This window comes from Dasypus novemcinctus, chromosome 3 (genome assembly GCF_030445035.2).
Source record: "Dasypus novemcinctus isolate mDasNov1 chromosome 3, mDasNov1.1.hap2, whole genome shotgun sequence".
In the NCBI taxonomy this organism is placed as follows: domain Eukaryota; kingdom Metazoa; phylum Chordata; class Mammalia; order Cingulata; family Dasypodidae; genus Dasypus; species Dasypus novemcinctus.
In genome coordinates, this window is record NC_080675.1 from 3,874,554 (window position 1) to 3,890,468 (window position 15,915).

At 43.0% G+C, this 15,915-nt stretch overlaps 1 protein-coding gene across 1 annotated transcript in view; it reads right to left on the reverse strand.

The window, feature by feature from the left end:
* DYNC1H1 (dynein cytoplasmic 1 heavy chain 1) overlaps positions 1-15,915 on the reverse strand; it is a 75,758-nt gene that overhangs the window by 37,283 nt on the left and 22,560 nt on the right. The window contains exons 10-21 of the mRNA XM_012523548.2: positions 15,541-15,690; positions 13,471-13,617; positions 10,096-10,236; positions 4,197-4,373; positions 3,970-4,080; positions 3,772-3,891; positions 3,035-3,274; positions 1,357-1,512; positions 1,105-1,218; positions 778-888; positions 482-691; positions 57-203 (exon numbers count right to left, since the gene is read on the reverse strand). Of these exons, the coding sequence (XP_012379002.2) occupies positions 57-203; positions 482-691; positions 778-888; positions 1,105-1,218; positions 1,357-1,512; positions 3,035-3,274; positions 3,772-3,891; positions 3,970-4,080; positions 4,197-4,373; positions 10,096-10,236; positions 13,471-13,617; positions 15,541-15,690 (1,824 nt within the window). The remainder of the gene's footprint in view (positions 1-56; positions 204-481; positions 692-777; positions 889-1,104; positions 1,219-1,356; positions 1,513-3,034; positions 3,275-3,771; positions 3,892-3,969; positions 4,081-4,196; positions 4,374-10,095; positions 10,237-13,470; positions 13,618-15,540; positions 15,691-15,915) is intronic.

The window sequence follows — 15,915 nt, forward strand, 5'->3', positions numbered from 1 at the left end:
GTAAAAACATAGGAACACCCTGACGCTGGGTGTCTGTGTGTGTGTCCCTGAAGTACCTTGTAATACGGTGAGAGCTTCATGGCTGAGACACTGTTGATGTGCTCTTTGACCTTGTTGAAGAGGTCATCCCAGCCACGGATCAAGCGACATTTGTTCTGATAGTTAACCAGATCTAATTCGTAAGTATTCCACACCTCTCTTATCTGAAATGAAACCAGAAAGAGGCACGTTATCGATATGCCTTCACCAGATGCATGAGGGACCAAGAATTATGAGGACCAAAAGAACCACAGATAACCAGGCCCCATTTTTAAGAAGCTACAAACATGTAGTACTATTCTGGAGGCCGTTTCCCAGTAGAGGTGTACCTCAGTGGTTCCTGCTAGCCATACTTGCCCTTTCATAACTTCCTACTGTTTCCACAGCTCCAGTCTTAGCCTAAAATCTGACCGAGAAGTAGCCATCCAAGTCCGTTACTTACCTGTTTCAAAAATTCTTCCAAAGCCATCTCCCCTTGTGCCACAAGCAGTACATCCTTGACGATAGCTTCATTTTTCTGCAAGTCAACATCCCAGATTTGGCCAAGGGTCAGCTCAGAAACAACCCAGTTAACATGAAGCCTTTTCATCAGCTGTTTCCAGTGGCGATCTTTAAGTGCTTCAGATTTCAATTCAATCACCAGCATGTTTATCTGTGGAGCAAATGAGCTACGTCACCCACACAGTTCTGCCTCTGCTGGATATGACACCCGTGGCCATGCAATACCAAGGTACCGACCTTCATGTAACCTTTGAGGAGCCTCTGAACAAATTCATAGGATGCATACTGCCGTAACCGTGCAGGGAAGTTTTTCAACTGGTTCAAGAGGCCATCTAAATTTTGTCGAAGCTATTGAGAGAAACAATAGATGTTAGCTTGCCAATATTCCTTTAAGTGTTGAAATATTTTTTAAATGGTTTTAAGATAAATTTTACTTTAGTCTGGATGAATAATATAAATGGCATATAACAACATTAAGTGACACTGTGTCACTTGTTTGCAAAGTCTCTAAATAAAGCCTCTGTTAAAGAATAAAGGCACATATAAATGTCTAATTAAACACACCTTTCGAGGCTGTACAGAAACCCACGGTTGCTCTTTCATCTGATCAATTTGCTCCCAGACCTTAGAAAGTTCTGACCAAACACCTTTCAGGTCCTGTAATTCTTCTAAGGCCACCTGTAATTAAGAACAGTTAAATTTTGGATGTAGAAATAATCTTGGAATATAGAAGGGACCGTGTAAGATTACCCAGGAAAATGGCAAAAGTGGGCTGAGAACCCAGATTTTCAATCTCCCCACACAAACAGTTCATACCTGTACTCGCTCTTCACTGCCACTGAGAAGCCCCGTGTCGGTCAACTCCAAAGCCTCCTTGGCCTTTGCACACTTTTCTCTATCATCCTTCAGCCTGCCAAACTTTCCTTCATATATGGTGAGGGCTTGAAGTGCCTCCTCTGGGCGAAGATTGCCCTGAAAGCAGGTAAAGCAAAGAGAACTACAGTTTAAGTCTCAGGAGAGATGAAGACTTTGGCTTTAAGAGCCCACTGGGTTTCTGGAAATACGTGATTCCTTGAACCTGTGGACAACATGCACAAAAACTCAACAAACTGTACACTTATGATTTGTGAATGTTACTGAATCTAAGCTATAGATAAAAAATAAGAATCAATAAATAAAAAATATGAATAAAAAAATAAAAAAGAAATGAAAATGTAGCACCTCTCAACTCTTAAGTGCCACACTTCCCTAGGCACACAAGGTGCCAAGCAGCTGGAGAAGAATGACAAATATAAGCACTGTCCTCACCTGAAATGGGTGCTACTTCAGCATTAGCACTATTATTTATAGACTTTTTTTTTTAGTATTTACACAAAGATTTACTCACTTATGTGAACAAATACTAGACTAACAATGAAAACAAAGGCAAAAAATCCCACAGAATTTATACAGCTTTTCATTGTAATAACCTTTGAGAATATCTACACAAAATGTCACAGCTTCCTATAAAATCAAAATACCAATCAAAATTTTAACTATCGCACTTTACCAACACCAAGGTGAGGTGGTAAGAGGTATTCAAATTTTAGTGACCAAAATCTTGCCTACTGGTTAGGATTCACTCCCCAGGAAGCAGCACTGGCCAGTAGACTCTGCCCACAGGCGTGCCGCAGAAAACGTCCATCCCCAAACTAGGGAACCAGATTACCATTCTAACTATTAGGAACATCCTTTCCCCTTTTAGGTGTCTATCTAAACAAATGCCATCTGAATTCTGCCCCAGCAGACCAACCAGGCCTGAGCCAGCATGTGCCCCTCCTCTGCCTGAAATGCCCCCAACTGCCGCCTGGCCCCTGCGGGCCTCTGCTCACCCCGCCTTTCCTGACACAGCATCAAACCACTAGTACCCCTCTACTCCCCTTGCCCAGCACCCTGCCCCTGTTCACTTTTTTCTATAGCACTTCTTACCACCTGACTCAAAAACCATGTTTTTCCTGTTCATTTACTATGCCTACTGGAGAGTAACTCCACAAGGGGTTCACTGCTGTACCCCTATTATAAAACATAGTAGGTGTTGAGTGGAGAGAACTGGATGTGGCAGGTTCTAGGAACAGAAAGGCTGAATAAACAACGGCACCTGCCCTATCCCCAATACACAGAGTGGCAGCAGTGTGAGGCTTGGCCTGTGGCTGTCAGAAATTAAATTCTAATGCCCATGGTAAGAGGGTAATTTAGGAAGAAAAATTAATCTTTAAAACCATTGCCTAACTTAAATAACAGTCATTAGGGGTTCTAGGTAGGAAGAGATGTAGTTGGCCTCTTTCATTTTCAAATTTACTAGGTCTATGTACTGCCTTCTGAATTTCAAGAAAGAAGCAAGTCTTCAGTGTTGGAAAGCTAAACCACACCAAGGCTTTTTAAACTTAAGCGAAATCCCACCAGACTGTGCTGGTGGTTTAGAGAAGCTTCAGGTAGGTGTGGGGGTGCAGCTCACCGTGACAGGCTTGGTTTTCTCCCAGTCCGCCAGCAGGTCCGTGGTGCGGCTCTCCACCGCCCGGTCCTCCTGGACGATCTTCATCTGCAGGTTGGCCACCTGCTGCTGAATGGCAGAGTCTTTCCGCCGCATGATGTCCGTGAAGGCCCCCCACTCACCCTCGATGTTGTCGATGTAAAGCCAGGAAGGTGGGAACTGGAACCTCTGCTTTTCCAGCAAGCGCTGACCATTGCGGTAAAGCTGTGACAGTAAACACACGGATTTTTGTATTAAAATAGCTCTCTTCAAACCTTCCATCCTGAGATTCCTATGGTTAGAGGGCAGCCAGCCCTGACAGCTCTACTGGCCAGCAGAGGTCCTGTGCCTGGCTGTGCCCAAATAGGCCCGAACAGGATATAAAGCCTGTGGGAGCTGTGCTCCTTCCCTCTCATTCCAAATGACACAAAGACTATTCAACAAGTCAAGCGAAGGCTTTTAAGAAACCCAAAGCAGTGGCTCTCAAACATCATGGGTAGAGGAACCACGTGCAGCGCTCTCTAAAGGTCAGATTCCCTGGACACCTGCCCTTGTGGCAGACATATCCCAGGGGGTCGTGATGATGGCGAACTGAGGGCCACACCGTCACAAAGAGCAAAGTCAAGGCTGGCTAGATTCACAACATCCTCTCGGAAGCAAAATGTTACCAAAACACATTAAACTAGGTGTGGTTTAAGAATTTCAATATCCACCAGGCTTACCTCCACTTGTTTTTCAAACTGTTTGATCTTCCGCTTCAAAGACTGCACATAGGTGATGAAGGTCACTGCGTCGGACGTGCTGGCTGTGTCCACTGAGTGCTGCTCGAGCTCTTGGCGAGACTGTCCATGGAGTGACAGTGGTTAGTGAAAAGGGGAACTTATGAGCACCCATTACCTGACAGCACCTGACCTCCTCACCTTTGAGATCTGGGAGTGGAACTCCGTCATGTTTGAGCCCAGCATCTGGCCAAATTTGCTGAGAACCTCCTTGTGCCAAGAATCATACTTCAAGTTCACCTTGGACTGCACCTGCAGAGTGGGAGGAAAGGCCACACCCTCAGCACCTTCGCACCAGGTGTGGCTGTATGCTTCTGCTCGGCTTGCGTCAAACAGTATGCTTTTACAGTGACCCAATCAGAACTGACCTTGCCGTAATCTATCACTACTGGTCCAAACTCTTTCTTCGTTTCCGCATTGTCAAAAGTTCCTCTGGCCTTCCTTATTTGGACCAAGAGAGCTTGCCATTTGTTCAGATCCTCCCCAAGTCTGTTATAGATGTTTTCAGCTTGCATATCCCATAAGCACTGATACTGAAGCCAAACCTGCAAATGAAGACCTGGTTCAGAGACACAGTTCTGGTTTCCACTTTGTAAAAAAAACACACATTATGGTCATATTCCATTAAAAAGGTTCAGATTCTTTCATCACTATTAAATACAGAATATTCTCACTTCAGATTCTCAGAATTTTCTTATCACAAAAGAATAAAATTTACTGTTAACAAACATACATAACATCATACAGTGCTCTCATACCTCACCTAACAACCAATACCTTGCATTGCTGTGAAACATTTTTAACTAATGATTAAAGCATCCTCAAAATATTACTATAACCAAACTACATTTCCCTCACTCCACCGTATTATTATATCATTTATACATGAACATACATAAATAAGTGTATTGTGAAAGTTGTGAACTTACAAAGCAAACATGCGTAACATCATACAGGGGTCCCAAACATCAACCCACCACTTAACACCTTGCATTGTTGTGTAGGATTTACTACGAATTATGAAAAATATTGACAAAATCTTACATTTATATAGTCCTTATGTTACATTTGGTGTATATCCAACCATCCTATTATTTTTTACATATATTTTTATGACAGAAGTTGTAAACTTACAAAAAAATCATGCACATGTGCAGAATTCCCAAACAACACCCCTCTATCAACACACCATACTTCAGTAGAACATTAGAACAGATTATGAGATATCTGACTACTACCACCAACCACAGTCCACAGGGCACATTTGGCACACTTTTTCCACAGTTCCCGTTATCAACACAGTACATCTTTGGCATAGATGCATGACTATTACATTATTACTATTAACCACAGTCCACTGGTCACTCCAGTTGTATTTTTCCCATGCTTCTCCACATTCCCGCCTCCAGGCAATCGTGATGTATGTCTGTTTTAGTTCACAGAAGACACTCTTGCATCTGTACCATCAACCACAATTCTCATCCACCTCTGGGTTTTTACTGTTATTCAGTCCCTAGATTTTTCTCTAGCTGTCAATTGGCAATTATATTCCCAGATTACCCTTTCCAGTCACATTCCCACTTATAAACTCGCTGTTATTCATTATTAGGTGTTACCATCCACACTATACATTTCCACACTTTTACAGTAAAGTTAATTAAAATTTCTACTTACATTAAGCATCAGTAGTCCATCTCAGTTTTCCTTTTATCTCCATTAAGAATCCCCTACCTACCACCAGGTCTTGAAGATATTTTCCTATATTTTTCTACAGAAGCTTTATGGTTCTTGCTTCTATATTTAGGTTTTTTGATCCATTTTGAGTTAATTTTTGTATAAGGTGTGAGAGAGGGAAGGGGTCTTCTTTCCTTCTTTTGGCTACAGATATCTAGTTGCTTACCACCATTTGTTGAATGGACCGTTCTGCCTGAGCTGGATGGGTTTGACAGGCTAGTAAAAAATCACTTGACCACAGATGTGAGGGTCTGTTTCTGAACCATCAATTCCATTCCATTGATCTATGTGCCTGCCTTTTTGACAGTACCATGCTGTTTTTACCACTGTAGCTAGGTAGTATGATTTAAAAGTCCAGAAGTATGAGTCCTCCAACTTCACTTTTTAAGACATTTCTGGTTATTCAGGACCCCTTACCCTTCCAAATAAATTTGATAATCATGTTTTCCATTTATTTTAAAAATGCTGGTTGAATTTTTATCAGGATTGCATTGAATTTGTATATCAATTTGGGTAGAATTGACATGTTAACAATATTTACTCTTCTGATTCATGAGGAACTTGGACTGGTTCTTCCAATTATTTAGGTCTTTTTTGATTCCTTTTAACAATGAGTTGCATTTTCTGAATACAAGCACTTTACATCATTGGTTAAGTTTATTCCTAATATTTGGGTTTTATCTACCATATTTTATTTTCACCATCCTTTTGACACTTTTCGTTACTTTTATTGAAATAATCTTCATTGCTAGGCTCTCTTCTGTCCTTTCTTTTCAGGCTGAAGCACACTCTTTAGTATTTCCTGCAAAGTCAGTCTCTTGGTTACAAACTGTTTCTGTTTATCTGTGAATATTCTAAACTTGGCCACATTTTTGAAAGACAGTCTTGCCAGACATAAGATTCTTACTGGAGGTTTTTTCCTTGCAGTACTTTAAATAGATCATATCACTCTATCTTCTTGCTTCCATGGTTTCTGATGAGAAATCAGCACTTAATCTTACTGGGCATCCCTTATATACCCTGTCTTGCTGCTCTCTGAATCCTTTTTTCTCCTTCAAATATTCCACCACAGTGCGGTGTGTTTTTTTTTAAATATTTTTTTATTTTATTCCCCCCCCCCACTTTGTCTGCTCTGTGTCCATTTGCTATGTGTTCTTTGTCTGCTTGCATTCTTGTCAGCGGCACCAAGAACCTGTGTCTCTTCTTGTTGCATCACTTTGCTGCGTCAGCTCTCCATGTATGCGACACCACTCCTGGGCAGGCTGTGCTTTTTTCACGTGGGGCGGCTTGCCTTATGGGGCACGCTCCTTGCATGTGGGGCTCCCCTACGCAGGGACACCCCTGCGTGGCATGGTACTCCTTGCACACATCAGCATGCGTGGGCCAGCTCACCACATGGGTCAGGAGATCCTAGGTTTGAACCCTGGACCTCCCATGTGATAGGTGTACACTCTATCGACTAAGCCAAATCTACTTCCCTGAATTCTGTCTTTGGCATTTGACTTCTGACTAGCATGTGTCTCAGGGTTGGTCCACTCATTTATTTGGATGGAAGTATGTTGATTCTTGGACATGGATATCTATGTCCTTTAATAAAGTTGAGAAATTTTCTACCATTATTTCTTTAAATATTCCTTCTGCCCCTTTTTCCTTCTCATCTCCTTCTGGGACACCCATGACACGTATATTTGCATGTCTCCTGCTGCATTCTAGTTCCCTGAGACCTTGTTCAATTTTTTCCATTCTTTTCTTCATCTGTTCTTTTGTATGTTCACTATCAGGTACTATTTCTTCTGACTCTTCAAATCTGCTATTACGTGATTCCAGTGTATTTTTAATTTCATTTACTGCGCCTTTCATTCCCATAAGATCTGCTACTTTTCTATGTATGCTTTCAAATTCTTCTTTGTGTTCATCCAATGTCTTAATAACCTTAATCTCTTTTCCCATCTCATTAAATTTATTAAGGAGATTTGTTTGAACATCTGTAATTAATTGTCTCAATTTCTTTATGTCATCTGGAGGCTTAGCCTGTTCCTTTAACTGGGCTGTATCTTCCTTTTTCTTGGTGTGGATTGTAATTTTTTGCTGGTGTTGTGGCATCTGGCTTACTAGATGTATTTATTCTGGGTACAGTTTCTCTCTCTACTTTAGGGCTTTCTTGCCCTTTCCCCCTTGCTAACTGTGCAGTAGGAGCCAAGGATGTAGTTGGTGCTGTAAGCTGTTGAGGCTTAAGCTGTCCTCATTGCCCCAGGGACCAATGAAGCTTCTTCCAACTTTCTCCTGTGACAGGGGTAGGGACAGAGCCACAGCCATGTGTAATAATCCAAGTTGTAGAGACCTAGACTGTAGCTGCCCAAGAGACTGATTAAGTTTCACACCCTTTTCTCCCCTGCCTGGAGCAGGGATGGAGCTGCAGGTGTGGGCAGCAATTTATGCCACGCAGGTCCAAAATGACTGCAGTCGTCCCAGTAGACTTCCAACTATTCAATCTGTGCTAGCAGAATATACCAGCAGTTACCCAGAGAGGATGGTGCAGGGCCCACCAGCTTCCTCCCTGCTTGAGGTAGCTAAAGCCTAGGCTAGGGCTGCAGGCCAATGTGTGTGAAAGAAGCTGGTCTCTACCATCGCTGTGATTTTTAGTCAGCCCGGCTTCCCCTCATGCCAGGGGCAGAGTAAAAATGGCAGCTACCAGCTTCTTCCCAACTTGGACTTTAACTATTCTTAGGATTATACTTTAGCCAGCCAAATGCATTACCCGGTAGCTGAAATCGGTGGCCAACCATCTCTTCCTCCCCCGTTTTTGGGAAACAGAACTTCCAATTCCAGCTGCAGAATAGCTCCTGAGGTGGTTTGTGCCACCAGAGTAGGATACCAACTGGCCTCCACGGCATGGCCTGTATTCCCCTGGAGAGGCTGGTGCAGGTTCCTCGTTACCTCCATGTCCGAGGTGGGGCTGGGACTTACACCAGAGCTGCAGTTTGATCTGGATGGAAAGAAGCTGGTCCCTACCAACATTGTGCTTTTCAAGTCCATCCTGCTTCCCCTTGTGCCAGGGACAGAGTTAAAATGGCGGCTACCGGACTCTTTCTGACCTGGACAGGTTCAAACTTTAGCTGTTCTTAGGATTATACTTTAGCCAGCCAAATTTACTAATCAGTAGGCTGACGTTGGTGCCCAACCATCTCTTCCTCCCCCAGTTTTGGGAAATGGAGCATCCAACTCCACCTGCAGAAGAGCTCCCAAGGCAGTTTGTGCTGCCTGTGGAGGATGGACACTGGCCAAGGGGCACAGAGTGCTCTACTTTCAAATCTCCTCTGCAGGTGGGCAGTCTCTTCCTTTCATTCTTTCAAGGACGTTGCAAGATATTCTTATGGCCTCCTGGAGCCCCCAAACAGGTGCTTTAGATAGCTCTGGGTAATTATTAACTGTCCCATGGCACGAGCTGACTCTAGGAACTCCTTACTCTGCTGCCGTCTTGCTGGTTGTGTCTATCCATTTGTGTTTTTTTTGGTCTTTGTTTTTTTTTTTTAAACTTTCAACCCTCATCCTCTCCACGACCCCCAATCCAGCTTGACCTTTTTTTTAAAAAATTTATTATTTATTTATTCCTTCCCCTTGCGGCTTGCTTGCTGCCTGCTCTCTGTCCATTCGCTGAGCGTAGCATCTTCTGTGCCTACTTGTCTCCCTTTGTTGCATCATCTTGCTGCACCAGGTCTTCGTAGGTGCAGGCCAGCCTCCTTTCACAAGGAGGCCCTGGAAGACGTGAGCTCAATCGACTGAGCCACAGCTGGTTCCCCTATCCATTTATTTTTTAAAAAGCAACTATTAACTAGGGAACCTGTAGCAGTTTGATATTACTGATGAATTCCAAAAAGAAATATTGGATTATGTTTGTAAACTGGTCTTTTCCTCGGGGCATATGAGATTATATTGGATTCAATACTTAATCAAGTAAACCTCTTATGTTTCTAAGGCGTTGAGTCCCCACCTCTTGGTGGGTGGGGACTCACAGATAAAAGACATGGCAAAGGACAGAGTGGAGGGTTTTTGATGTTGGAGTTTTAATACTGGAGTTTGATGCTAAAGCCTTAAGCTGTAGCCCTGGGAAATAAACTCATAGAGGAAAGAGAAGCAAGCCCTAGGAAGAGAGAACCCTGAGCCCAGGAAGAAGCAAGCCCTGGGAAGAGAGGAACCCTGAACCCACAGAGAAGCAAGACCCTGGAGGGGAGGAACCCAGGAAGCCTGAACCCTCGAAGACATTGGCAGTCATCTTGCTCCAACATGTGGAAATAGACTTTGGTGAGGGAAGTAACTTATGTTTTATGACCTGGTATCTGTAAACTCCTACCCCAAATAAATACCCTTTAGAAAACCAACCAATTTCTGACATTTTGCATCAGCACCCCTTTGGTTGACTAATACAGAACCTTAGAGCCAAAATGTTTTATTTCTGTATTTATAACGTCTGATACTCTATAAGTTCTAGAATCGACTACACAGCAAGTTTGAATGAAAAATAGAGCTTCCTACCTTGACATACTGCTCAACTTCAGTCACGATGCCCATAACAGCAGAATATGACTCTTCCAGGGCAACAGGGCCATCTGGCATTCGTGTGAGAGCGTTCCGGTAGAATTTCTCCTCTTCCGTCAATTCGTAATGTACACCCACCTAACCAACCAAAGCCACGAGTGAATGCAAGGACTATGCAACAATTTTAATCTCCAAGTCACCTTTTACTTAATTAAAATGAATAAATTATTCATTTATTATTAGAATAAATTATGATAAAAACTGCACAGAAGGAAGACATTGTATATCCTGCCATTGGACACTGAATGGACCAGGAGAGAGTGTAAACTACAACATAAACTATAATCCATGCCATGTGGCAGTGTTCCAAAATGTATTTCCCAAATGCAATGAATGTGCCACACTGATGAAAGAGGTTGTTGATGTGGGAGGAGTGAGCAGGTGGGGAGGGGGGGGTATGAAACCTCTCATATTCTTTAATGTAACATTTTGTGTGATCTATGTATCTTTTAAATAAAAGAGAATTTAAATTTTGCAAAAAAAAAAAAAAAGGCATTGAAGGGAGAACATCACATGACCCTAGTCATAAGTAACCTGTGCATATTTAATGCATCCAACTAATGAAAGGACCATGAGATGAACCCCCAGCTAGATACTATGGCATCACTAAGGGCACAATGCAAACAATTAAAGAGCATGCTGAGAGTAACAGACAGAAGGCACCACACTCCCCAACTGCAGCTCTCAGAGATCTGAAGCTCTTCACCTAAGAGGTTAAGGCCTGATGACCACGTCTAATACACTGTGAGCCAGGACTAAACACTGTCGTCCACTTGGCTGATGGAACCCATGGTATGTTCAATCATTTGTTCAACTATTTGGAGTGTCTGTTATGTGCCAAGCACTGTTCTACGTTCAGTACATACTAACGGACAAAAGCCCTGCTCACATGGACTTCCATTCTACAGGAGAAGAGACACAAAGGAATAAGTAAAATACAAAGAAAGTCAAATGGTGCCAAGTACTATGACGAAAAATCAAGAAGGGGGACAAGGAGTACAGGCAGGGGGATGGCAGAGCTATTTTAAATGGGGATTCAGGGGAGCCTCACCGAGACCAGAAGGAAGTGAGGGAGCGGGCCACGTGGTCATGTGCCAGAAGGCTGTTCTGAGTAGAGAGACCAGCAAGTGCAAAGCATATGCTTGGTACCTGCAAGGACCACAAGAGTCCAGTGTGGCTAGAGCAGAGGAAGGAGGGAAGAAGCAGGAGCTGAAGTCAGAGAAGGAATAAGCAGTACAGTACACGGGGCCCAGCGAGGTGCCATGGGGACTGTGGTTTTCATGGGAAGCCATCCCAAGGTTCTGAAGAGAGCAATGTCAGGATCGACTTACATCCGAAGACTTGCTTTGTTGAAAATGTAGCAGGCAGAGGGAAGGTCAGGAAGCCAAGGGAGAGCTGATGGAACCTTGGATGGGGTGGTAGCAGAAGGATGTGGTAAGAAACAGATTAGGGAGATGTTCTGAAGACAGAGACAATGGGAGTCAAGGGTGATGCCATGATTTTTGGCCTGAGCAGGTTGAAGGATGGAAAAGGAGACGGAAGAAGAATCAAATTTGAGGGTGGGGGACCAGGAAAGATATGTCAGTGAAACAGCCTTGGAGAGGCCAAGCAGGCAGCTGGCGAGACAGGCCTGCAGGTCAGGAGATATGAACACGGCACTATCGGCACATAGAGACAGTAGACAGTCCACAGACTGGGTGAGACCGCTGGGGGTGGGAGGGCAGGGGTAAGGATACATGGGAACTTTTAGAGGTGGGGAACAGGGAGAGGAAAACTAGCCAGTGAGAAAGCAAGAAATCCAGGAGAGTGAGGTGTTAGAAAAGCCAAGTGAAAAAAGCATACCCAATCCACAAAAAAAACTGTTAGAGCTAACAAGTTCTGCAAAGATGCAGGGTACCAGCAAAATCACTTGTTTCTATATACCAGCAATTAACAATTTGAAAAGGAAATTAAGAAAATAATTTCATTCATAATAGCATATGAAAAAAGACAAAATAACAAAGAATCAATCACTTTAACCAAGGTGAAAGACTTATTTGCTGAAAACTACAAAACACTGCTGAAATAAACTAAAGACCTAAAGTAATGTGTTCATAGACTGGAGGACTTAATAATGTTCGAGTATCAATATTTCCCAAAGCAATCTACAGATTTGCTGCATTCCCTATCAAAATTCCAGCAGCCAGTCTCCAGTGCCCTTACCGAGAGCAGTGCTGGGATGACTAGGAGAGAGGGAAGACCTGCTGGCACATTGGTCCTGACTGGGTGAGAGGGCATGGGGGCTGGTGCACGAGAGAGGGTGGCTTTAGCTTGTCACATCTGGAAAGAAACAAGCTTAGCAATTGCTCTTGCTAATTATTCTGGAATAACAGAATAGTCAAACAGAAACAAGCTGTTTAAAAACAGGTGGAATACAACAAAAACATCGTGAAGAATGTATGTAGCCTCCCTGAGGGCAGGATGCAGTAATAAGCAAAGCTCAGTCCTGTCTAGCTAAACCCGTGGGCAATTAGCTACCAGTAAGTCACTGCCCTGTTATCTCAAAAGACAAACAAAAACAGCAAAAAACAAAAATAAAACAAAACACACCAAGAAGTGAGTTTATGTTCAAATAAACTATTGTTTGGAAAAAAGATGTAATTCCTAGTAAGAGCATTACATTCCAGAAGAGTCTGCTATAGCTGTGGTGGTAGAATCTTTTGATTTAAAAACCTCTGGTCTAGGAGTAGGTACAGCTCAGTGGTTGAGCATCTGCTTTCCATGTACAAGGTTCCAGGTTCAATACCCAGTACTACCTAAAAATAAAAATAAAATTTAAAAAACACTGCTGGTCTTACTTAGGAGTGATATTGCCTAGAGGCTGGAGACTAAACTGTCTTCTGAGTTTCCCTATTGCTCTAGAAGCGTAGTAATAAGGCTACACTCTACCTGGGACTTGCTTTAAAATTAGGTGAGGAGAAGGGAAGGAGATATAAATGAAGCACAATTGGCCACATGTTGATATATAAAGCTGTGATCCTTCTCTATACAGTTTGGAAAAATTTCCCTAATTAAAAGTGGGGGAAAAAAAGAAGCAGGAATAAAGATGGTCAAAGAAGTTCATAGAGGAAATTCATAAGAGACTATTGAGACCAGAGTTGCAAAGGGCAAGTAACTACTTGGAAAAAAGGTCACACAAAGCTTCCTCTAGTCTTCCCTTATGATGTTGAGTCTGGAGCCTGGAGTCTGACAAGACACTCAGAGAGCTTTTTAAAAAGAGTGCTGCGGACAGGCGGTGTCCTTGGCGCTCCCGAAGCGGGGACCGGAGCTCACCTGGTACCTCTGGCTCTGGATCCTGGGGAGAGACAGCACGACCATCTTCCAGGCAAACATTTCCTGGTACAGCTTGTATCTGCACTCTTCAATTGGTGGATTCAAATAGATGACCTGATTGGTTATCCTTAGCTCATGAACAACATTCTGTAAAAGAAAGGATTCACTTCTTACTCAACCATCTATTCCAATAAAATGTTTTTGACACATCACAACTTCTGTCTCTAAATTTTTCAACTATGTTAGTCTGAACCACAACATGCGTTACTTTATTACTCAGCATGGCCTTATGTAATTGCATGTTTGTGATCTGTGGCCCTCCCCCAAAGGATCAAAGCACAGGGGAGGGCAGGCACAGCTTATCCTCCTTCTGTCTCTCCCCAGTGCCTGGGTGTTGAATTCACAACAGGTGCTCGACGACACACATGATGATCTTCCAGCGCAATGAACACTGGGAATGTGCTACACTGACTCAGGTTTGTCAAGTCAAGGTAAGTCTTGTCACTCGCCAGTACCTTAAAGTAACCCAAAATCCCAACTCAGAATCCAACTAGATAATTACATCAACTCATTCACTCATTTCCATCTTTAAAAAGTATGTTCTCTTAAAAAAGTAAAGTTCTGGGGGATGAATACCTGTAATACTCAAAAGGGGAAAAACATTTTCAAAAAATGATCATAATTATTACTCTACATTAACTGTTTATATATGTTTATATATGTGTGATATACTTCCAAAAAATTAAAAGAAAAAAAAAGACAAACACAAATGCTGTAAACCACATGTCAGTGTGAGGTGGACACCTTGGTAACTACCACCCACACCAGGAAACAGGACCTACTTGCCAGTGCTAATTAAGAGAACTATTATTTTTCCAAAAAAGCTTGCTAAACTGTGGTCAGCATCTCCTCCACAGATGGCTTGGGAGACAGGTAAAAAGTGTCTGTGGCCACCGTGCCAGTCCATGGATCTTCCATTAGACTGTGGTTCACAGATTTTTTGTTCTTTTTTTTAAAGATTGATTTTATTTACCCCCCTCGTTATTCATGCTCGCTGTCTGCTCTCTGTCCATTTGCTATATGCTCTCTGTGCCTGCCTGTCTTCTCTTTAGGAGGCACTGGGAACCAATCCTGGGACCTTCTATGTGGGAAAGAGGCCCTCAATCACTTGAGCCGCCTCAGCAACCTGTTTTGTTGTGTCTCATTATCTTTTCTCTTTGCATCTCCTTTTTGTGTCATTTCTTTTTGTTGTGTCAGCTCGCCACACCTGCCCATCACATCAGCTTGCCGTCTTGCCTGTCTTCTCCAGGGGGCACTGGAACTGACCCTGGGACGGCCCCATGATAGGCAGCTCAAATGCCTGAACCACATTTGCAATCCCAGTTCAGAGTTTTATAGAAAGAGTAGAACAAGCGTTAGTGTCATAATTTAAAATTCCACTTGAGGCAATTATATTCAATTTCTGAAATGATTTCTTGCTTGTATATTTAGTCAGGAGAGATTTTTTTCAGTGTAGCTTCTTTTTAGATTTGTTTTTCAATTTTTTCAACTTAAAAAAATTACTTTAGACTTACATAAGAGTTGCAAAGAAAGGACAAAGAGTTTCCATATATCTTTCACCAACTGCCACTCGAGTTACCACCTTTCAAAGTCATGGTACAATTATCAGAACTGTTTCCCACACACAGACTCTACTCAGGTCCCCAGGGCCTAGCTGAGGACGCCACGTCACAGTCAGCTGTGGTGCCTCCCCAGCCCCTTCCAACAGTGATGGAAGTCTTCCCTGGTCTCCCAGGACCTTGACTCTCTGAGAAGTTCAGGTCAGGGGTTCTGCAGAACACCCCTCAGAGTGGGTCTGCCTGACACTCTTCTCACGATGAGCGTGGGGCTCCAGAGGCACAGGCTCTTCTCATCATGTGCTCACAGGGGGACACCACATGCCATCTGGGATGAAGCCCTGGCCACCTGGTTAAGGTGGGGTCTGCCAGGTGTTTTCACCAAAGTGGCTAGTTTTCATGTACAGAGGGACTTTTGTTTACTAGCAAACAGGATGCCACAGGAAATACTCACTTTGATCTTGGGCTCCCCTCCAGGCTTGTGACTCACTTGGGGAGCATCTGTGTCCATGTCAACTTCTGCTTTGTCTTCAGCTAGTCCAAGAAGGACTTGTGTCCAAGCTCTTAGACCTGCTTGTAGGCGAACACCCAATATTCTTTCAATCTGCAGAGAAAGCAGAGTCAAAGAATATGTTTCTTCCAAAAGTTAGCTTTCCAAGCACATTAGTCTTTTAAGTAGCTATTTCAGGTCAAAGGTAAAAAGCAATTAAACTACAATCCTTCATTTCACTTTATGTAATCGCTTCTGTACTATTTTCCCCAGCTCAGATAACTAACATAGCTCTTTCTTGTCTAAATTGAGCTGTGTTCTCCATCTTGGGACTAAGTG